A 24,175-nucleotide genomic window follows, 5' to 3' on the forward strand; every position below is an offset into this window, starting at 1 on the left:
GATTACTTACTGTAAAACCATGGTATTAAATCATTTAGTTTCCACAAAACATACCTCCTGCTACTGTAACATGTCCAATGGTAAATTTAAGATCAGGATTTTTATTGTGTCAAAAATTGTTTATTACAATATCGTAAGACGGACATTGAATTACCTAAACATGGTCTCAGTGGATTTACGTAACACAACGCATATGCACAGTGGTGATTGAAGTCTTTAAGTCTTGATCTGAATTTTCCTCTTAATCTTGCATACTGCTGTATTACTTAACAATATAAGATAGTGTTGTGAGAGGATGACTTGCCCTTAATCTTGCATACTGCTGTATTACTTAACAATATAAGATAGTGTTGTGAGAGGATGACTTGCCCTTAATCTTGCATACTGCTGTATTACTTAACAATATAAGATAGTGTTGTGAGAGAATGACTTGGCATTTTATCTGATTGGTTATACTGTAAGATGCTTGTAATGCAAAGCAGTGTTTGACAAACGGCTCAGTGACATTTTAGTTGGGTCCATCTGTTTCATGTTTGTTAAGTGAGCACCACCTAGTGGAGGACATTAAAAGAGAGGGAGAGAGTGAGAAGGAGCGAGAGCAAAGAGAGAGAGTGGGTAGGAATAGAGAGAGGGAGAGGGAGAGGGAGACCAGACTTCCGCCCAGTCCAAAATCAAACCCTCTTCCCCAAACACTTTGTTGGTCTGAACGGATTGGACGGATGTAAGCCATATCATTAATATTACAGCAGCTCCACCTAGCCCTCCATTCTCAGATCTAGGTTTACAGGACAGACAAGCGACAGAAGGAGGCTGGTTTTGGACTGGGCCAAAACATTTCTTGGCCCACTTGGCTGTCTCAAACCAGGGCCACGTTCAGTAGACAAAAGTTGTCGAATGTTGCAGATAGATATGCCATGAATAGGGCTGATGTGATTACTTATTCTATACTGAACAAAAATATAAACACAACATGTAAAGTGTTGGTCCCATGTTTCTTGAGCTGAAATAAAAGGTATCCGAAATTTTCCATATACACAAAAAGCTTATTTCTCTCACATTTGGTGCACAAATGTGTTTACATCCTTGTTAGTGAGCTCTTCTCCTTTGCCAAGATAGTCCATCCACCTGACAGGTGTGGCATTTCAAAAAGCTAATTAAACAGCATGATCATTACACAGGTGCACCTTGTGCTGGGGACAATAAAAGGGCACTCTAAAATGTGCAGTTTTGTCACCAAACACAATGTTACAGATGTCTCAAGTTTTAAGTGAGCACGCAATTGGCATGCTGACTGCAGGAATGTCCACCAGAACTGTTGCCAAATAATTTAATGTTAATTCCTCTACCATAAGCCACCTCCAACAGCGTTTTAGAGAATTTGGCAGTACGTCCAACCGACCTCACAACCGCAGACCACGTGAAACCACGCCAGCCTAGGACCTCCACATCTGGATTCTTCACCTGCGGGATCGTCTGAGACCAGCCACCCGGACAGCTGATGAAACTGAGGAGTATTTCTGTCTGTAATAAAGCCCTTTTGTGGGCTGGGCCTGACTCCCCAGTGGGTGGGCCTATGCCCTCCCAGGCCCACCCATGGCTGCTCCCCTGCCCAGTCATGTGAAATCCATAGATTAAGGATTAAGATTTCCTTATATGAACTGTAACTCAGTAAAATCGTTGGTTCTTGCATGGACTTGGTCTTTTATCAATTAGGGCTATTTTCTGTATACACCCCTCCTTGTCACAACACAACTGATTGGCTCAAACGCATTAAGAAGGAAATAAATTCCACATATTCCACAAATTAACTTTTAACAAAGCACACCTGTTAATTGAAATGCATTCCAGGTGACTACCTCAAGAAGCTGGTTGAGAGAATGCCAAGAGTGTGCAAAGCTGTCATCAAGGCAAAGGGTGGCTACTTTGAAGAATCTCAAATATAAAATATATTTTGATTTGTTTAACACTTTTTTGGTTACTACATGATTCCATATGTGCTATTTCATAGTTTTGATGTCTTTACTATTATTCTACAATGTAGAAAATAGTAAAAATAAAGAAAAACCCTTGAATGAGTAGGTGTGTCCAAACTTTTGACTGGTACTGTATATGTGCAAATGTCAATTAATTCAATGTATGTTTATTTATTCCTTTATTGATTGATGTATTATTTATTTATCACCTGTATTCCATGAGAGAACTGTCCCAATAATATATGATATCAACTGTGCACATGCAATACTGTTGGTAGGCCTACATTGTTATAATATGTTCATCCAACAGAGGATGCTGATGGGCATTATGAAACAATAACATCAAGGGCAGGCTTGTTGATAACTTTGAAACTCCATAGGCGGCCCCTTTAAGAAAGAAAGTCTGCTGACATTGACGAAATTCCCTGGTCTGGCTTGTGTGAGAGCTATGAAATCAACAAGAGAGAGACTGATTTCAAACGGTACTGAAGGATATAGCCTATGCTAAAGGAACTGGCATTTCTACAAAACGAATCAAGGCTGCAGCGGGATGTAAATCGTTGCTTTGGTTTACAGAAGAGCGGTTTGCGATGGCGGGGCTGAGGCTCAATGAACATCTTGTGGCTTGGCGGTTCTGAGCAGGTGTACGCTACTGGATACATTCAAAGGCAATTCTCAGTGTTAATGAAACTTTGCTACGATTTACGGGCTGGGTAAGAATAAACTTTATTTTTAATAGAAATAATGTCGATGTAAAGTAGCCTAGTTCAAGTCTTTGCGTATGGTGTTTATGTAAACGTCTGTTGGCTTTTAGTTGGGTAATTCATTATTATTTAATGGAGGGCAAGGGCTACTGTGCGTAGCCTGTTATTTACGAAGATTACAATTTAATTGAGAAATAGGAATTAGGCATTACAGAAATAAAACAGTATTACCAATGAACGTTGCATCGCCATAGCTTCAGTAATGAATCGTGGGAAGCGAAGACAAACATAACGGACTTGTTACATTTTGTCACAGCGGGCCAACACCTACTGTTGCTCATGCGCTTTGTTACAGAGTCGCAAATCGTCGAGGGTACAGTGAAGCCATACGACACTGGTCCTTCATGCTCCGTCAATTATCACGGTGTTTTAGGCTCATATCTTATCAGCTGTTGTCTTTTTTGTTTATTTGTTTGCTGCGAAGCTATGACAGCTCGCAGTGCCTTAGCCTTTGATCATAACTATGTTCCATTACGTTACACAAGTCATTGGACGAAGGCGTCTTCTGTAAGCAGAAGGTTGGTTAAGAGCCCCGACGCTCGGTCTGAACATTAACATGCATCGCTTGCGGAACTGCTTTGGAAGCATAAGGACCTTATCTTTCATATCAGCAATAAATAATTTTAAGAAACAATGTTAAATTGATACACGCCTTTATAGGGTTGGGGTTAGTGTGTGCTTACAGAAGACAGGGACCACCTGTACTAATTAGCTATCTAGCATGCTCTGAACACCTGTGTGTAACAGAAGAAGGCCGCCAGAAACATGTTGTCACGGAAAATACTGTTGGCTGCAACTGATAAAGCTGTTAAAACGGTGTAGAATAAAGCCTGGTTCACAATGAAGGCCTTAATGCCCAAATCAGTTTTGTTTTTGAAATACGTTTTGTAATACTGACTGTACAAACAGCAATAGACAAGTGACCTAATTGGATTTGTGTGTTCAGACAGCAGTCATTTGCTGACATACCTACTCTAGTTGTCATAATAATAAGTGTGTGCACAGTGGTGACGGCTGATGGGTGTTGGTGCTTAGGCTTCCGATTTAGCCTAGCTTCCATCGCAAAAGATGTGAGCTTTGACCAAGTGTAGTGAGACTCCTAGACCAAGTAGATTCTCAGCGATTTGGAAGTGAGAAAAAGAAGCATGAATAGCTTTCTGGTGTCCTCAGATAAACTAGACCAATGTTATTTTATCTTTTCTAAATAATAATAATAATTGTTGAAATTAGGTTGTTTTTGTCCCTATTCCACTTAATTTGCAATAAAAATGACCAAACACTCAACTCCTTTACTAAAACATTTCAACATATAGCCTAACTTTGACATTCATTCAGAATTCAGTCTCTGAATGAACAATCACACGTAGACTACAAGGCCAGTGGTGTGCAACCAGGAATGACATTGACATGTCTTTTTGGTGGACTTCATGTGAAACGAAACCCGTGAGGTGACTGTGCCTAATAAATGTAATGCCTACGTGTGTGAGAGGTGTAAAGCACTTGCCAGGGGGGGTTTCCGCGTGGGAGTTTTTAGTTTGTATTATTCTCAGAAATGTCTGTCAATCTCACCCTAAATCTAACAATGTCTGATTTAATGTCTTTGGTGAATTGAACAATGTCCTATGTTCTATGCAAGTGTGGGACCTTCCATCACTACTAAACAATGCCAAGGACTATCCAGTACCTAGAATGCTGTTCTGTTCTCAGAAAGTGCTCAATCAAATCAAATCAAATTTAATTTGTCACATACACGTGTTTAGCAGATGTTATTGTAGCGAAATGCTTGTGCTTCTAGCTCCGACAGTGCAGTAATATTTAACAAGTAATATCTAACAATTTCACAACATATACACACATCTAAGTAAGGAATGGAATTTAATAATATATACATATATGGACAAGCAATGACAGAGCGGCATGGACTAAGATACAGTAGAATATTATAGAATACAGTATATACATATGAGATGAGTAGTGCAAGATATGTAAACATTATTAAAGTGACTAGTGTTCCATTTCTTAAAGTGGCCAGTGATTTCAATAGGCAGCAGCAGCCTCTAATGTGCTAGTGATGGCTATTTAGCAGTCTGATGGCCTTGAGATAGAAGCTGTTTTTCATTCTCTCGGTCCCAGCTTTGATGCACCTGTACTGACCCCGCCTTCTGGATGATAGCGGGGTGAACAGGCAGTGGCTCGGGTGGTTGATGTCCCTGATGATATTTTTGGCCTTTCTGTGACTTCGGGTGCTGTAGGTGTCCTGGAGGGTGGGTAGTTTGCCCCCGGTAATGCGTTCGGCAGACCGCACCACCCTCTGGAGAGCCCTGCGGTTGCGGGCGGTGCAGTTGCCGTACCAGGCGGTGATACAGCCCGACAGGATGCTCTCAATTAAACACACACACACTCACACACACTAGGCATTGAGGGGAGCGGATTCAAGTTTCTCTGTGGCCCCTTCTCTTTTATTCAGCAGATTCATATCAGAGGTGGGAATCTCATTGAAGTGAGACACGACAGCACTCATGGCTGCCATAGCAATGGCTCTCATAGGAGTTATAGACTGATGTGCAGTCATGAGTACTGTGTGTCAATGTGCCTGAATATTTATGAGGTGTGAGTGTGTCTTGATTCTGTGTAGTCTAACTTTGTATATGTTTGACTGTGTGTATGATTTAAGCAGTACTTCAGAACTCTCTAGGAATATCCCATTGAAGAAAAACTCACTCTCTTCTCTGAACAACATTACAGCTTTACCCAATAGTACCCTCTCACCTCACCTTGCTCCTGTAACTGTCTAGATGCTTCGCTAAGCTAAGCTAATGGTGGTGAATGACTCACTGTACAGGTCTGCTATGTGATCATTATCTGACTAGAGAATGTTACCTAAGGACTGATCTAAGGTCAGAGGTTAATCAACCTCCTAAATGGTCATGGTTAGGATTAGGGCAAGGGTAATCTGATCCTAGATCTGTGGTTAGGGGTAACTTAACATCTACCTTGAGCATCATTAGTAGGGGCTTAGTGACACACTGACCATAGAGGTGTATAATGAGGTGAGCAGAGTATTTCTAGTGATGCACACGAGGACACAACAAGCTTAGATGACACTCCCCTTGAGAGCCGGACCAGAATCCCCTGGCCAGAAAATGGCCTGAACTATCCAATACAAAGTCCTGTGTCATCCCTGTTGGTCTGCTCTAATGGTGTCGTCACTTGTAGGACACCGAGCTCAGATGCCTACCGTTTTACGTTCGAGTGAAGGATCCCTTGGAGCAGGATCCCTTGGAAATGGCTAACTGGCCTTTTAATGAGGCCTGCGTCCCTTATGTGAGTCAGCCTGGTTGGTCTGGGTGTGTAAGTTGTCATTAGTGTCATTAGAATCATTAGATGCTCTCTCAACATTTAGGTTTCGGTTTGTGCAGGATTTAATGAAGTGTGAGTGAGCCAAGGCCTTTCAGGTAGGCGAGGTGGTGTGTGTGTGTGTGTGTGTCTCTCGCTCTCTTGCTCTCTCGCTCTCTTTCTCTGTTCATGTGTAGGTGGGAGGTGGAAGTGTTCGTTTTCAGCTGAATGAAAGGGATAGAGGTTTGAAGGTCCTGATGGTTTGTCTCTGCCCACACAGAGAGGAGTCAATGTTGTGTTCAGAGAGACCTTGAGTATAATATAATATAATCTCTCCTCTCTCATCTAATGGACCCCCGGCTTTCCAGCTCCTCCATCTCACTGTTACTCTGAGAACAGCTGCTTCTGGTCTCAAACTAATGAAAACCTAAAAGCTGTAGATAGAAAGATGCAGTAGGCCTATAACAGCACAGCTATAACCCTGAGAGCTGCATGTTGTTATCAAGCCAGATCTGTTTTCTAGGGGGAGGTGGGTGTGTGAGAGAGCACAATCGTGTCACCCACCAAGCTTCCACTAGCCCCTTTCCACCCCCCCAATACAGCCCAGGAGGTGTGTGTGCAGGGCTGGCTCCAGGCATAAGCGGTCGCTTAGGCCCCTGACCAATTATTTTCTTCTATTCTTATTTACAATAATAGTGACTTGAAAATGACGCAATACATTAATTACCATTAATTTCTATTGGGCACAACATAATCTGAAACACAACCAAAACAAACTGCAAATGCATCCAACAAGTTTGTAGAGTCACAAGCTTGATGTAGTCATTGTGTGCTAGGAATATGGGACAAAATACGAAACGGTTGACAGTATAATACAGTATAGGTGAATTTGTCCAAATACTTATGATACCTTCAAATGGGGGGACTAGATAGTGAGAAGGTTAGAGGCATAAAAATGCTAACCTCCCCTGTTATTGGTAATGGTGAGAGATTAGCATGTTTTGGGGGTATATGACATGACACCTTCAAACATAAAGTGCTTTTATTTCTAAATGGTAAAACGGATATGAATGAAAATACCGTCTAATTAAAGGTGACATTCTGTACTGTTGCCTCATATAAAACATTTTATCACAAATCCAAAATACTGGAGTAGGCTATAGAGCCAAATTAAATGTTTTAGCTTTACTGTCCAAATAAATACGTAGGGGAGTGTAGATCTAGGTCAAAAGGGTTCACATTCATCAAGTCGTTAAGTCATATATTTTTGGCGACCGTGTTTGAAGTGAGAGGGTGATCGCCTCTCGTCTCCATCTCGCTCCACAGCTCGTTCTGGGGTTGTGATCATTTCCTAAGCAGTAAGAGATGTGGCCCTGGAGGACGGCTGATGACAACCGCTGATGGGCCTTAGATGGATCTACCGCTAGATCTATATGGCTGTGATCCAAATGGCACCCTATTCCCAATATAGTGGGCTCCTGAGTGGCGCAGTGGTCTAAGGCACTGCATCTCAGTGCTTGAGGCGTCACTACAGACCCCCTGGTTTGATTCCAGGCTGTATCACAACCGGCCGTGATTGGGAGTCCCATAGGGTGGCGCACAATTGGCCCAGGTTTGGCCGGTGTAGGCCGTCATTGTAAATAAGAATTTGTTCTTAACTGACTTGCCTAGTTAAATAAAGGTAAAATAAGCAGGACTTATAGGGCTCTGGTCAAAAGTAAGTGCACTATATAGGGTACCATTTTGGGACGCAGTCTCTATCATTAGACTGAGTCATAGACAGAGACGACAAACACAATGGTGATAGGCTTTAATTGGATACTGGGGCAGAGATGACTTAAATGGAGTGATCTGCTATAGTGGTAGGCTGTTGGATACTGTGGCTGCTGGCTGGTCTATACAAGGTCATATATTGTATCGGCCACACTCCACAATAGTCTTAACTTGTGCATCTGTATTCCGTAGTGTATCTGTTTAGGTACTTATTTACAAAAAAACGACAACTTCTGATACAAAGAAATGTATTGTCTTGCTCTCGACCCCACCCTTTCATTTTCACTGCTTTTCAAAGGGAAACCTCTGACCCTTGTCTTTTCAGGATTGCTGTACACCATGCTAAGGTAAAGCCACCGAAGAGAGGGGTGTTGAACATGCTAAAGCGGCTGGACAAAATCAGGTTCAGAGGTCAGAAGCGAGACGACTTCCTGGATCTAGCAGAGTCCCCCAACGGATCCGACAATGAATGTAGCGATGACATCCTGCTGAGGACGAGGCCTTCACTCAAGACACAAGACACGGAAGAACTAGGAGACCCTGTGAGTATTCATTCTACTTCGCTGTGTTCTTTGTCTCAAATGCGAGGCCATGAGTAGGGCCAGAAGTTTTTCCTTACCACGTGACCCGACGAGGAAAAACTCTGGGCCATAGTTATAGGCCAGATCAGGTGGTCTGGAAAAACTCCTGGCCTTTCACCAAAGTACTCTACGTCAGTGTTTCCTAGCGTCCACGTTTTTACGTGTGTGCACACGTAACTGCCAAAATAAAGGAAACACTTGAGTAAATGAGTGATACAAGGTATATAGAAAGCAGGTGCTTCCACACAGGTGTGGTTCCTGAGTTAATTAAGCAATTAACATCCCATCATGCTTAGGGTCCTGTATACAAATGCCCCGTTGCCCATTATTTTGGCTACCACATGTCGTGTAAATTCTAACTAATAATGAGGCGAGACAAGGTCAATCACCAATCAGGATATTATTTTATTCAAATCTTATTAAGAAAGCAGCAGGTCACACCACTCACACACGTGAATGGAGTGAGTGCTTTGCAATATTGAGGCTGGTTGACCCAACACTCTTGAGTGTTGGGCCGAGAGCTCTCACATACAAAGAATACAAATATATTTTATAGCACGATACCCCCTCGTATTCTACATAACAGACAGCAGATGTGTGGAATGGGTCAAAAGGTGAGATTTGATATATGAGAAAGGAGTATCCCCCAGCCAGATAGCATTTGCTGCGAAGACTGTTCTCATTGTATGGAAACCAGGGTTTGGCCCCTACCCAAGCCATCTCTCCCTGGTACCTTACATTACACAAACACCAACTCATTCTATGGATAGCATTTTAAGGTTTTATCACCAAACCATTCATAAATCAATTGTCAGCTCCAGATACCCCTATCTCGAGTAAAACCCATGTCCTTGACCACACGACTAGACTAGCTGCAGGGAGCTGGAGTAGAAACCATCCCTTTACAAAAACACAGCATTAGTAGAACAGTATATAATTGTTAACTATTAATATTAAACAAAGCAGGTAAACATGTTACATGTTAATTTTTCTTTCACACATGGCATGGCTAGAAGAAGAGCTCTCAGTGACTTTGAAAGCGAGGTCTCAAAGGGGGTTTAAAGTGTGTCTCTCAGTCACCAGATTCTGGAGCGGCGCCTGAGACAGCATTTTCCACCACCACCAACAAAACACCAAATTATGGAAACGATACATAAGAAAATCCATCAATGTATCATTCTTGTGCAATTAATATTATAGGCTACATTTGACGTTTTTCTTTCATTATTTTTAGGCTATGGAATTAGTGTGTAAGCCTAAGCTTTAGGGCCTAACTTTACACGTGACAAATAGCCTACACACCAATTGCCAAACGCTTTTGTGAATGGGCAGAAAAAGTTAACTTCGATCCACTGAGGCAAAAAGGACAATGTCTGCATTTTTAATTCAATAAGCGAAAAGCTGCAAAATGGAGAGTTGAAAATAAATAGAAGGGAGGGCCAGAAAAGTAATGTTTGGTAAAGATTTGATGAAGTGGTAATAGAGGATGATAGCAGTGCCTATGTTATGTGTGATGATTGCGCTATACAAATTCGCCAGTCACAAGACCGGGACTTCAAATAGGCCTAATGGGTTAAATGGAAACTGAGATCTGGACACTAGGTCTATGACCTCTCACATAGTCTTACTATTAACTCCTGCAGAATTTAAGCATTTTTTGCAGTATAATGATACACAAAATGTACATTTTGACTCAGGAACAGGAATGGAGAAATTATTTATTTCAGCATCTTGAGAGAATACGAATGCGCAGTCTGTAGATGTGTTATCTTTATCAGCATCATAAAATGTATAGTATTTCAACCACATAAAACATGCATCCAGGTCAAACTGAAATCTTATCAGAAACATGTTGGGTCGTTTCACAGCTTTCTATTACCTTACAACTGGTCAAACTGATGTCATTTTTTTTTTATAGCATTTTCTCCCAGGTCCCTAAACGTCTTTGCTCCACGAAAGAAGCAGAGATGACTGAGAACTTTACGGATATCAACTAGATTGAACCAGTCATTCAATCATTTATGACATTTATTTAGGTGAGCAAGGGTTTATTTAGTTTATTTAATGACCGAAGAGAATCTGCGTGTATCTGCGTTGACTAACAAATAGCGTACCAAAATGTCGGTAATTGTAAGCAGAAACATATCTAAATTGGGCACACAAAAAACCTGCACCACCTGTCAAAATTGTTCCGCAATCTCTGACTGTAGCCTACAGAGATTTTTAGATTTTTTTTAGATTTTTAGTCATTTAGCAGACGCTCTTATCCAGAGCGACTTACAGGAGCAATTAGGGTTAAGTGCCTTGCTCAAGGGCACATCGACAGATTTTTCACCTAGTCGGCTCGGGGATTAGAACCAGCGACCTTTCGGTTACCGGCACAACGCTCTTACCCACTAAGCTACCTGCCGCCAGAGCATTTTCTATATTTGCAGGTTAGGGTCGGGTGCAGGCCTCCGATTTTCACTTTATCACATATAGTCAGGCGGTTGTGAATGGGTTATTAGCAATTGCCGGCGGGTGCGGGTGAACAAACGGCTGGCCAATGCACCACTAGTATCAGTTTTCCACTGAAATGTTCCGCTTGTCCCCCGTTTGATATTTCCCCAAAAAGCTCCTACTGGCAGACGTGTGTGTGTGTGTGTGTGTGTGTGTGTGTGTGTGTGTGTGTGTGTGTGTGTGTGTGTGTGTGTGTGTTAGTATTCCCTCACATCCAGCCTACTCTGCAGACACAGAAGTTTGATCTCCGGTTGACTTCTACATCACTTCCTGGGGAAAGCAAAGAGACAGAAGTTGTTTTAATGTTGCTACAGACGTGTGTGTATGTGTGGCAGGTTCCAATTAAGTAGATTACATATCCCCCATGGAGACATAATAGAGAAACTTAATGTGGCGAGAGAGAATGAAACACAGGACGGTTTTATATGCATTGTTCCTGTTTATTCTGCTCATTACTCAGAGGGAGGGATACAGGGAAACACACAGTACCTCTATAGGCTTTCAGCCACTATGGTTACTCAGTGAATTTATCCTCCCCTGCTTGCCAGTTAATATATCATTTTTGCCGATCTCAGTGTTTGGACTTCTCTTGTCATGAGGGGATATTTTAAACTGCACTGTCGTCTTGACTTTTTCATGCTTCATGTTCCATCAGCTAGTTTTCCCCCTAATTAAAACAGTAGATTAGTCACTTGATTGTTTAATTTCCTCAAAGGAGGCCAGTTTCCTGTGCTCATCTGCTGATTTCTAATATAAACTGTGTCCTTTTCAGAGTTGCACACATTTCGTGTGTTTGTGCACCCATGTGTGATTGTGTACGTCTCCCAGTGTTTGTTGGTGTTTGTGTCGCAGGCTGCCCACCGTGTGTTTCTATGCCAGGCATGTGGGCAGCTACTCACTGAGAGGCCTCCTCCACAGTCAGTGACCTCAGGAAAACACACACAATCATTGCATACACACAGTCCTCTCTCACTCCGTATATACACATACTTTACCCTCCATGCTGTATTCTCCCTGTTCCTCCCCTTTTGGGCCTGTCAGAGCAGAGGAGTCAGACAGGGGCATCTAGATACATATACAGACTAGGAAGGTACAAAAAAAAAGTAGAGTAGGCCTCTTTAGACTATTGAGATACAGTCTCCCATTCACCTGTGTAACCTCTAACTCACGTGTCAAACTCGAGGCCCGGCCCTCTAGCCCATTCAATCTGGCCCGCAGGTGGTTTTTCTGGGGGAAAACGATCTCCATGAACATTGAAATGACTAAAACCAAATCAAAACTTTGTAAACATAATGGACCTACATTTATGGTCAGTTTACTTTGTCCAACTTGCTAACAGTCATCAAAACGAAAGCTAGACAATCGGGGAGTATAAAAAAATTCCAAAAGTGATGGAAAGAGTACTATTTTTTTGCTAGTTTTGACAGCGAGGAAATGTAATGAATTAAGTGCGGCCCTCCAGATCTTGGCGAAGACGGAATGCGGCCCCTGGGAAAATGAGTTTGACTCCCCTGCTCCTACTGGTTAACTGGCACTTCTAACTAACTGGCACACAGGCCCTGGTCACGAGTATTAATCCCCTGGCCACTGCACACCCAAAATGTCCTCCCTCTGTGGTTTAAGGCTGCACTGGGACCGGTGCCAGAGATACTGGGTCACCAACCGTTGCCACACCTCCTTCCCTGTAGCCTAGAGTACTGCTGCTGCTTCAGGTTACTGTGTGTTAACGGTTAGCGTTACAACACCTTATGGCTTCTGGCTTCAGAAGATATGAAAATAGTGTATTTCCTCCACTTCTCTCTGTATGTCACTCTCTCTCTCTCTCCTTTTCTGTTTCTCTGTACTGAATGTATCTTTCTCTCGCTCTCCTTCATTCTCTTCTGTCTCTTCTCTCTTGTCTCTGTCTTGTCTCTGTGGGTTAGATGAGGACAGGAGAAGGCCCTTGATGGATGAGAAGTAGAGTAAATGTTTATTTTCAGCTCAATAAGATGTCTCAGCCTGTCTGTAGCTTAGGGGAGTATAAGCCAAAACGAATAGCATGACAGGAGGCAATTCCTCAGCTGAGATATCCTGACCTATCTATTCAATATGTCATACAACACTAAGATTGTAGGTGCAAGTGATCCATCATGTCAATGCAGTGTCCCCATTCATGATTTAAGGCATTCTGCTAAGGTACAAGGCACAGATACATTCTAATCAATATTTTGCTAAACTATGGAACTTTCCGGATTGGTTGTATTGAGCAGGAATACTGTAACAGCTGATGACTCAATCTCGGATCAATCCATGAATCTATTCCATGCTTCTGTGCTGTTATGGTTTTGCCCATTTTAATCCCCTTCTAACTAGAGCAAATCTCGGCATATAGATTGCAAAATAGATGATAAGAGATTTTTGACGTACCGAATCCATGGCATATTGTTTATGAACTGATACGCAAAACAACGCCGGATTCAAAACATTACAAAATTCTTGCTACCAATAGAATGTTATTTATATGGGGGATACAATCTTCCCAGCTCTGCAGATTTTGCTGCGAAGAGACAGAATCATTAGATCATTTGTTTTGGTACTGTCCATTTGTAGCTTGTTTTTGCTCACAGGTCCAGGAATGGCTGAAGGATTGCAATATTTACCTGGAACTAACCCTGCAGATAGCACTACTGGGTGATCTGAAAAGTCATAGTCAATCGATCAATAATATAATAATTTTAGCGAAAATGTTTATTTACAATCTGTAGAAACAATGAGAATTGAAGGTTTCTGAACTTTTGTGAAACATCACAGTACAGTTGAAATATATATGGCGAATAGAAATCCTATATGGATGGTGTTAAAAGATAGATGGGTGGTGTTGAATGGAGCTGAAGGATGGGACTAATAACAACTGACAACAAACAATAACAAGATAACTAATAATGTAAGCATACTGTGTCCATAATAAGTATATAGGTTATAGGTTGGGAGCTTTTGTGAAAGAGCACAGTTAGAAAGATATGGCATATAGAAGCAAACCGGATGGACATCATGAAAATGATCGGAGAGGTTGAGGAAGTTCAGGAGTAAAAACAAACAAAATATAATTATTGTAAAATTGACTGTCCATGAAATGTATATAATTTGTATAAGCTTGAAGTAGAGGCCAAAGCGGTGTTGTTCACTAGTTTACTCCAATTAGGGAAGGGGTGGTGGGGTTGGAAAGTAATGAAGGGAAATATATTTTTAAAAAGCTATATGTATGTGTATGTACAGTTGAAGTCGGAAGTTTACATACACTTAAAACTTGTTTTTCAACCACTCCACACATTTCTTGTTAACAACCTATAGTTTTGGCAAGTCGGTTAGGACATCTACTTTGTGCATGACACAAGTAATTTTTCCAACAATTGTTTACAGACAGATTATTTCACTTATAATTCACTGTATCACAATTCCAGTGGGTCAGAAGTTTACATACACTAAGTTGACTGTGCCTTTAAACAGCTTGGAAAATTCCAGAAAATGTCATGGCTTTAGAAGCTTCTGATAGGCTAATTGACATCATTTGAGTCAATTGGAGGTGTACCTGTGGATGTATTTCAAGGCCTACCTTCAAACTCAGTGCCTCTTTGCTTGACATCATGGGAAAATCCAAAGAAATGAGCCAAGACCTCAGAAAAGAAATTGTAGATCTCCACAAGTCTGGTTCATCCTTGGGAGCAATTTCCAAACGCCTGAAGGTACCACGTTCATCTGTACAAACAATAGTACGCAAGTATAAACACCATGGGACCACGCAGTCGTCATACCGATCAGGAAGGAGACGCGTTCTGTCTCCTAGAGATGAACGTACTTTGGTGTGAAAAGTGCAAATCAATCCCAGAACAACAGCAAAAAACCTTGTGAAGATGCTGGAGGAAACGGGTACAAAAGTATCTATATCCACAGTAAAACGAGTCCTATATCGACATAACCTGAAAGGCCGCTCAGCAAAGAAGAAGCCACTGCTCCAAAACCGCCTTAAAAAAGCCAGACTACGGTTTGCAACGGCACATGGGGACAAAGATCATACTTTTTGGAGAAATGTCCTCTGGTCTGATGAAACAAAAATAGAACTGTTTGGCCATAATGACCAACGTTATGTTTGGAGGAAAAAGGTGTAGGCTTGCAAGCTGAAGAACACCATCCCAACCGTGAAGCACGGGGGTGGCAGCATCATGCTGTGGGGGTGCTTTGCTGCAGGAGGGACTGGTCCACTTCACAAAATCGATGGCATCATGAGAAAGGAAAATTATGTGGATATATTGAAGCAACATCTCAAGACATCAGTCAGGAAGTTAAAGCTTGGTCGCAAATGGGTCTTCCAAATGGACAATGACCCCAAGCATACTTCTAAAGTTGTGGCAAAATGGCTTAAGAACAACAAAGTCAAGGTATTGCAGTGGCCATCACAAAGCCCTGACCTCAATCCTATAGAAAATGTGTGGGCAGAACTGAAAAAGCGTGTGCGAGCAAGGAGGCCTACTAACCTGACTCAGTTACACCAGCTCTCTCAGGAGGAATGGGCCAAAATTCACCCAACGTATTGTGGGAAGCTTGTGGAAGGCCACCCGGAACGTTTGACCCAAGTTAAACAATTTAAAGGCAATGCTACCAAATACTAATTGAGTGTATGTAAACTTCTGACCCACTGGGAATGTGATGAAAGAAATAAAAGCTTAAATAAATAATTCTCTCTACTATTATTCTGACATTTCACATTCTTAAAATAAAGTGGGGATCCTAACTGACCTAAGACAGGGAATTTTTACCAGGATTAAATGTCAGGAATTGTGAAACTGAGTTTAAATGTATTTGGCTAAGGTGTATGTAAACTTCCGACTTCAACTGTGTGCATGTACAGTGGGGAGAACAAGTATTTGATACACTGCCGATTTTGCAGGTTTTCCTACTTACAAAGCATGTAGAGGTCTGTAATTTTTATCATAGGTACACTTCAACTGTGAGAGACAGAATCTAAAACAAAAATCCAGAAAATCACATTGTATGATTTTTAAGTAATTAATTTGCATTTTATTGCATGACATAAGCATTTGATAACCTACCAACCAGTAAGAATTCCGGCTCTCACAGACCTGTTATTTTTTCTTTAAGAAGCCCTCCTGTACTCCACTCATTACCTGTATTAACTGCACCTGTTTGAACTCGTTACCTGTATAAAAGACACCTGTCCACACACTCAATCAAACAGACTCCAACCTCTCCACAATGGCCAAGACCAGAGAGCTGTGTAAGGACATCAGGGATAGAATTGTAGACCTGCACAAGGCTGGGATGGGCTACAGGACAATAAGCAAGCAGCTTGGTGAGAAGGCAACAACTGTTGGCACAATTATTAGAAAATAGAAGAAGTTCAAGATGACGGTCAATCACCCTCGGTCTGGGGCTCCATGCAAGATCTCACCTCATGGGGCATCAATGATCATGAGGAAGGTGAGGGATCAGCCCAGAACTACACGGCAGGACCTGGTCAATGACCTAAAGAGAGCTGGGACCACAGTCTCATAGAAAACCATTAGTAACACACTTCACCGTCATGGATTAAAATCCTGCTGCGCACGCAAGGTCCCCCTGCTCAAGCCAGCGCATGTCCAGGCCCGTCTGAAGTTTGCCAATTACCATCTGGATGATCCAGAGGAGGAATGGGAGAAGGTCATGTGGTCTGATGAGACAGAAATTGAGCTTTATGGTCTAAACTCCACTCGCCGTGTTTGGAGGAAGAAGAAGGATGAGTACAACCCCAAGAACACCATCCCAACCGTGAAGCATGGAGGTGGAAACATCATTCTTTGGGGATGCTTTTCTGCAAAGGGGACAGGACGACTGCACCGTATTTAGGGGAGGATGGATGGGGCCATGTATCGCGAGATCTTGGCCAACAACCTCAGTAAGAGCATTGAAGATGGGTCGTGGCTGGGTCTTCCAGCATGACAACAACCCGAAACACACAGCCAGGGCAACTAAGGAGTGGCTCCGTAAGAAGCATCTCAAGGTCCTGAAGTGGCCTAGCCAGTCTCCAGACCTGAACCCAATAGAACATATTTGGAGGGAGCTGAAAGTCCGTATTGCCCAGCGACAGCCCCGAAACCTGAAGGATCTGGAGAAGGTCTGTATGGAGGAGTGGGCCAAAATCCCTGCTGCAGTATGTGCAAATCTGGTCAACACCTACAGGAAACGTATGATCTCTGTAATTGCAAACAAAGGTTTCTGTACCAAATATTAAGTTCTGCTTTTCTGATGTATCAAATACTTACAGTGGGGAAAAAAAGTATTTAGTCAGCCACCAATTGTGCAAGTTCTCCCACTTAAAAAGATGAGGCTTGTAATTTTCATCATAGGTACACGTCAACTATGACAAACAAAATGAGAAAAAAAAATCCAGAAAATCACATTGTAGGATCTTTAATGAATTTATTTGCAAATTATGGTGGAAAATAAGTATTTGGTCAATAACAAAAGTTTCTCAATACTTTGTTATATACCCTTTGTTGGCAATGACACAGGTCAAACGTTTTCTGTAAGTCTTCACAAGGTTTTCACACACTGTTGCTGGTATTTTGGCCCATTCCTCCATGCAGATCTCCTCTAGAGCAGTGATGTTTTGGGGCTGTCGCTGGGCAACACGGACTTTCAACTCCCTCCAAAGATTTTCTATGGGGTTGAGATCTGGAGACTGGCTAGGCCACTCCAGGACCTTGAAATGCTTCTTACGAAGCCACTCCTTCGTTGCCCGGGCGGTGTGTTTGGGATCATCGTCATGCTGAAAGACCCAGCCACGTTTCATCTTCAATGCCCTTGCTGATGGAAGGAGGTTTTCACTCAATCTCACGATACATGGCCCCATTCATTCTTTCCTTTACACGGATCAGTCGTCCTGGTCCCTTTGCAGAAAAACAGCCCCAAAGCATGATGTTTCCACCCCCATGCTTCACAGTAGGTATGGTGTTCTTTGGATGCAACTCAGGATTCTTTGTCCTCCAAACACGACGAGTTGAGTTTTTACCAAAAAGTAATATTTTGGTTTCATCTAACCATATGACATTCTCCCAATCCTCTTCTGGATCATCCAAATGCACTCTAGCAAACTTCAGACGGGCCTAGACATGTACTGGCTTAAGCAGAGGGACACGTCTGGCACTGCAGGATTTGAGTCCCTGGCGGCCTAGTGTGTTACTGATGGTAGGCTTTGTTACTTTGGTCCCAGCTCTCTGCAGGTCATTCACTAGGTCCCCCGTGTGGTTCTGGGATTTTTGCTCACCGTTCTTGTGATCATTTTGACCCCACGGGGTGAGATCTTGCGTGGAGCCCCAGATCGAGGGAGATTATCAGTGGTCTTGTATGTCTTCCATTTCCTAATAATTGCTCCCACAGTTGATTTCTTCAAACCAAGCTGCTTACCTATTGCAGATTCATTCTTCCCAGCCTGGTGCAGGTCTACAATTTTGTTTCTGGTGTCCTTTGACAGCTCTTTGGTCTTGGCCATAGTGGAGTTTGGAGTGTGACTGTTTGAGGTTGTGAACAGGTGTCTTTTATACTGATAACAAGTTCAAACAGGTGCCATAAATACAGGTAATGAGTGGAGGACAGAGGAGCCTCTTAAATAAAAAGTTACAGGTCTGTGAGAGCCAGAAATCTTGCTTGTTTGTAGGTGACCAAATACTTATTTTCCACCATAATTTGCAAATAAATTCATAAAAAATCCTACAATGTGATTTTCTGGATTTTTTTTTCTCAATTTGTCTGTCATAGTTGACGTGTACCTATGATGAAAATGACAGGCCTCTCTCATCTTTTTAAGTGGGAGAACTTGCACAATTGGTGGCTGACTAAATACTTTTTTCCCCCACTGTATGTCATGCAATAAAATGCAAATTAATTACTTAAAAATCATACAATGTGAATTTCTGGATTTTTGTTTTAGATTCCGTCTCTCACAGTTGAAGTGTACCTATGATAAAAATTACAGACCTCTACATGCTTTGTAAGTAGGAAAACCTGCAAAATCGGCAGTGTATCAAATACTTGTTCTCCCCACTGTATATGTATGTGTATATATGTGTTTGTGTGATCCCTTATTGATGTCACTTGTTAAATCCACTTCACTCAGTGTAGATGAAGGGGAGGAGACAGATTAGATTATAAGGATTTTTAAGCCTTGAGAGAATTGAGCCATGGATTGTGCATGTGTGCCATTGAGGGTGAATGGGCAAGATAAAATATTTAAGTGCCTTTGAATGGGGTATGGTAGTAGGTGCCAGGCACAGCTGTTTGTTTCAGGAACTGCAAAGCTAAAGAGTTTTTCACGCTCAAGTTTCCCGTGTGTATCAAGAATGGTCCATCACCCAAACGACATCCAGCCAACTTGACAATGCTGTGGGAAGCATTGTAGACAACATGGGCCAGCATCCCTGAGGAATGCTTTCAACACGTAGAGTCCATGCCCAGATGAATTGAGGTTGTTCTGAGGGCAACGGGGATCTTGATCCAGGAGGGAATTGAATGTCTCTGGTGTAACAAAGAAGCTTGATCTTGACACCTAGCCATCTTAGCTTGCACGTTAGCAAATAAAATGTATAGCTGGAGCACTGAGCTAGATATACATTATTTGACACATCTTAGATTTCTTATTGTTATACTTTATATGTTTATAAGCAGTGGGTATGGGGGGGGGGGTTATGGGTACACACAAAACCGGTATTGAAACTCATATTGTCTATTTCAAAATACCCCGGTATACGGTATAAACAGTATATCCCCCAAGCCTAATAAGTATAGATATTTTCTGCCCATGATCAATCATGAGACCAGCTCAATGCCCGCTGTATTTGTGAGGTTGCTGCTGACTTTCTAGTCATTTTCAGAAAAACTACTTTCACAATACTAGAAATAGAAGCATAGAACTGAGTGGAGTAGACCTGAAGTGGTTTTGTAAATGAAGATGCCAGTAATATGCCTCCCCGAGTCATCCAAAGAGTTTGATAACCTTTGTCGGGCTACGCAGCATCCTAGTTCTTTAAGTTCCTGTGCTCAGCTGCAACGATCCCCAACAAACACACACACCATGCTGTGTTGTTGTCTTAGGTCTTTCTTTATGTAGTGTTGTGGTGTCTCTCTTGTCATGTGTGTTGTCCTACATTTTTATTTTTAATCCCAGCCCCCATCCCCACAGGAGGCCTTTTGCCTTTTGGTAGGCCGTCATTGTAAATAAGAATTGTTCCTTAACTGACTTGCCTAGTTAAACAAAGGTTGAATAAATAAATAAATAAAATAAACACACACACTGCTCCTTCCTCAGTGCTTCTTCCTCAGTGCTGCAGATACTCCATGCTAGTTCTGCACTGCTTCTTCTTTGCCCCTCAGGACCAGATCACATGACCTGGGTGTTTACTTCCTCTTCCTGTTTCAGACCCACTCAGTCTAGCCCCTCCCCTCTCCATCTCTCTCTTTCTCTCATCCTCACTCGATATCTCATCATCCCTCTCTATTGTCTATCTCTCTTCCCCCCCCCCCGTCTCCTCTCTCCATCTCTTTCTCTCGCTCTTCCTCCTTCTCTCCATCTCTCTCTGTGACATTTGGTGTACAGTCTGTTTAAAGTCTTTCATTCATCTCACCATCTTTTCCCTTCATCCCTTGTTAATCTCTGGCTGCATCCCAAGTAGGGCATCTTTCCTTCATTCCTTTCTCTCCTCTCATTCCTTGTTCTCTCTCTCGTGGACTTGACAGGTAGCATAATAGATTAAAGTAATGACTGCTGCAGGGAGAAGAAGCTGCTGCAGTGTATGTGCGTTTGTGTGTTCGGCTGTGTGTGTGAGTTAGGCAGTGTGTGTGCGTGTTTGGCTGTTGTGTCTTTGTCAGTGGCGGGAGCCTCTTAAAGGGACACCCTGCCTGCGTTGGTCTGTTGGCGGCTGGTAAACCTTCAGTGGCTCAGAATAGCAACACAGCACTGCAGCTTCGACGCTGTCCTTCTCCTCCCTCCTTTCATCCTCTGTCTGTCGCTTTCTTTAACACACTCCTCTCCTATTTCTGTTGCTTTCTCTGACACATCTTCTTTTTCATCTACTCATCCTCTCTCCCCTCCTCCACTCTTCCCCTCTTTCACCATCTCTCTCTCGCTCACCTGGTATTGGTCTGGTAATCTATGGAGTAATGCGGTACCGTGGACTAAAGCCCTGAGTCAGTCAGTTAGGGAGAGAGAATGGTTGAGTCATAAGTGTTGTGCTTAGACTAGAGGACAGACGGTCAGTCGGTAGGGATCTCCTTTGCAACGCGTTTCAAAACGGGAGGGAAACTCACTGCCCATGTGAGTCATCATACTGGAGATATAGCTACTCCGCCATGGTGTGTGTGTGTGATGCGTGTGTGTCGATCTCATGCATGTTTTAACGTGTGTTTCTTCTCTGTGTGTGTATCTGTGTGTTGATGTCATGCCTGTATTAATGTCAGTTTCGCCTCTCTTGGTGCGTGCAGACGGGTTCTGGGGCTCTCAACTCGGAGCCCGCCTTTCAGGACTTCCAGTGTGTGCGCGTTGATATTACGCCTGTATGAACGTGCATTTCTCCTCTGTGTGCAGGCGGGTTCGGGGGGGCTCACCATGGCTGCAGCATTTCAAGACTTCCAGAGGAGCGAGTCGGACCGGCTAAACGAGGTGAAGGGTCATCTTGAGATTGCCTTACTGGAGAAACACTTCCTACGTAAGTAACCTTAACAACCTAAACACACGTTTTTCTTTTTATTCATCCTACATTGCTACAGTGCCTTGCAAAAGTATTCATCCCCCTTGGCGTTTTTCCTATTTTGTTGCATTACAACCTGTAATTTAAATGGACATACACAAAATAGTCCAAATTGGTGAAATGAAAAAAATTACTTGTTTCAAAAATTCAAACAAATAAATCACTGAGAAGTGGTGCGTGCATATGTATTCACCCCCTTTGCTATGAAGCCCCTAAATAAGATCTGGTGCAACCAATTACCTTCAGAAGTCACATAATTAGTTAAATAAAGTCCACCTGCATAAAGTAATAAAGTGCAATCTAAGTGTCACACGATCTGTCACATGATCTCAGTATATATACACTTGTTCTGAAAGGCCCCAGAGTCTGCAACACCACTAAGCAAGGGGCACCACCAAGCAAGCGGCACCATGAAGACCAAGGAGCTCTCCAAACAGCACAGGGACAAAGTTGTGGAGAAGTACAGATCAGGGTTGGGTTATAAAGAAATCTGACTTTGAACATCCCACAGAGCACCATTAAATCCATTATTAAAAAATTGAAAGAATATGGCACCACAACAAACCTGCCAAGAGAGGGCGCCCGCCAAAACTCACAGACCAGGCAAGGAGGGCAAAGATAACCCTGAAGGAGCTGCAAAGCTCCACAGCGGAGATTGGGGTATCTGTCCATAGGACCACTTTAAGCCGTACACTCCACAGAGCTGGGCTTTACGGAAGAGTGGCCAGAAAAAAGCCATTGCTTAAAGAAAAAAATAAGCAAACACGTTTGGTGTTCGCCAAAAGGCATGTGGGAGATTCCCCAAACATATGGAAGAAGGTACTCTGGTCAGATGAGACTAAAATTGAGCTTTTTGGCCATCAAGGAAAACACTATGTCTGGTGCAAACCCATCACCTCTCATCACCCCGAGAGCACCATCCCCACAGTGAAGCATGGTGGTGGCAGCATCATGCTGTGGGGATGTTTTTCATCGGCAGGGACTGGGAAACTGGTCAGAATTGAAGGAATGATGGATAAATTCTTGAGGGAAAACTGTTTCAGTCTTCCAGAGGTTTGAGACTGGGACGGAGGTTCACCTTCCAGCAGGACAATGACCCTAAGCATACTGCTAAAGCAACACACAAGTGGTTTAAGGGGAAACATTTCAATGTCTTGGAATGGCCTAGTCAAAGCCCAGACCTCAATCCAATTGAGAATCTGTGGTATGACTTAAAGATTGCTGTACACCAGCAGAACCCATCCAACTTGAAGGAGCTGTAGCAGTTTTGCCTTGAAGAGCGGGCAAAAATCCCAGTGGCTAGATGTGCCAAGCTTATAGAGACATACCCCAAGAGACTTGCAGCTGTAATTTCTGCAAAAGGTGGCTCTACAAAGTATTGACTTCGGGGGGGTGAATAGTTATGCACGCTCAAGTTCTTTTTTTTGGTCTTATTTATTTGTTTGTTTCACAATAAAACATATTTTGCATCTTCAAAGTGGTAGGCATGTTGTGTAAATGAAACAACCCCCCCCCCCCAAAAAAAAATAATATATATATATATATATTTTTATTCCAGGTTGTAAGGCAACAAAATAGGAAAAATGCCTTGGGGGGTGAATACTTTCGCAAGCCAACGTATCTGCTTGTGCACATGAATTGGTGAGTCAGTGTGAGAATGGGAGGGGCTGGAGGAATGGCTGTTGTGATGGGGAAAAGAGGATGGGTGAGTTGGAGGAATGGACGAGGGAGTTGGGAATGCTCCGTAGCCTGAGTGGGAAGCAAATTCAATTGTGCTAACTCATGTTCATTCTCACTCACTCACTCACACAAACACACACACACCTCTGTGCTGGGTCAGCCACTCTAGTAATGCCTCTGGCCAATGTGACGGCCATTAACCCCACTCAGGGATGGGTACACACTGCACCAAGCCTACACAACGGTAGTGTAGCACATGTAGTGGCCTGTGCAGTTTTTCCATCCACAGGTCTGCCAGTGAGCCTCTGCATCTCTGAGAGTGTGAGCATGAATTGCTGAAGCTAACACTCGGGCTAAAACTGTATGACTAAAGCCTATTGCTAAGGCTATATGGCTAAAGCTATAGGCTATGGCTAAAGCTATAGGGTTGAAGCTATAGGCTATTGCTAATTGCCAGGGCTAATGCTATATGTCCAAAGCTGCTATAGTGCTAAAGCTATAGGTCTAAAGCTATATGGCTAAATATATGGCTAAATGGACAGTGCTAAATATACACTCCCCTAGTATTTATTTGGACAGTGAAGCTAGAACGTTTTAATTTAGCTCTATACTTCAGCATTTTGAATTTGAGAAAAAGTATTTTATGTGGCGACAGTACAGAATATCACAATTTATTTGAGGGTATTTTGTATCTGTTTTACCATTTAGAAATGAAAGCACTGTATCTATCCCCACATTTGAAGGTGTCATCAATTCATTGTGGTTATCAGGGCTTGGGGGGGGGGGCTTCCATA

General features: G+C 42.6%; 1 protein-coding gene across 1 annotated transcript in view; it reads left to right on the plus strand.

Moving 5' to 3' along the window:
- Positions 1–2,403: 2,403 nt before the first annotated feature.
- LOC311146376 (GRAM domain-containing protein 4-like) overlaps positions 2,404–24,175 on the plus strand; it is a 70,030-nt gene continuing 48,258 nt past the window's right edge. The window contains exons 1-3 of the mRNA XM_084182869.1: positions 2,404–2,686; positions 8,172–8,388; positions 21,539–21,659. Of these exons, the coding sequence (XP_084038995.1) occupies positions 2,583–2,686; positions 8,172–8,388; positions 21,539–21,659 (442 nt within the window). The 5' untranslated portion in view covers positions 2,404–2,582. The remainder of the gene's footprint in view (positions 2,687–8,171; positions 8,389–21,538; positions 21,660–24,175) is intronic.

Source organism: Coregonus lavaretus, assembly GCF_964263955.1.
Source record: "Coregonus lavaretus genome assembly, chromosome: 19".
Taxonomy (NCBI): Eukaryota; Metazoa; Chordata; class Actinopteri; order Salmoniformes; family Salmonidae; genus Coregonus; species Coregonus lavaretus.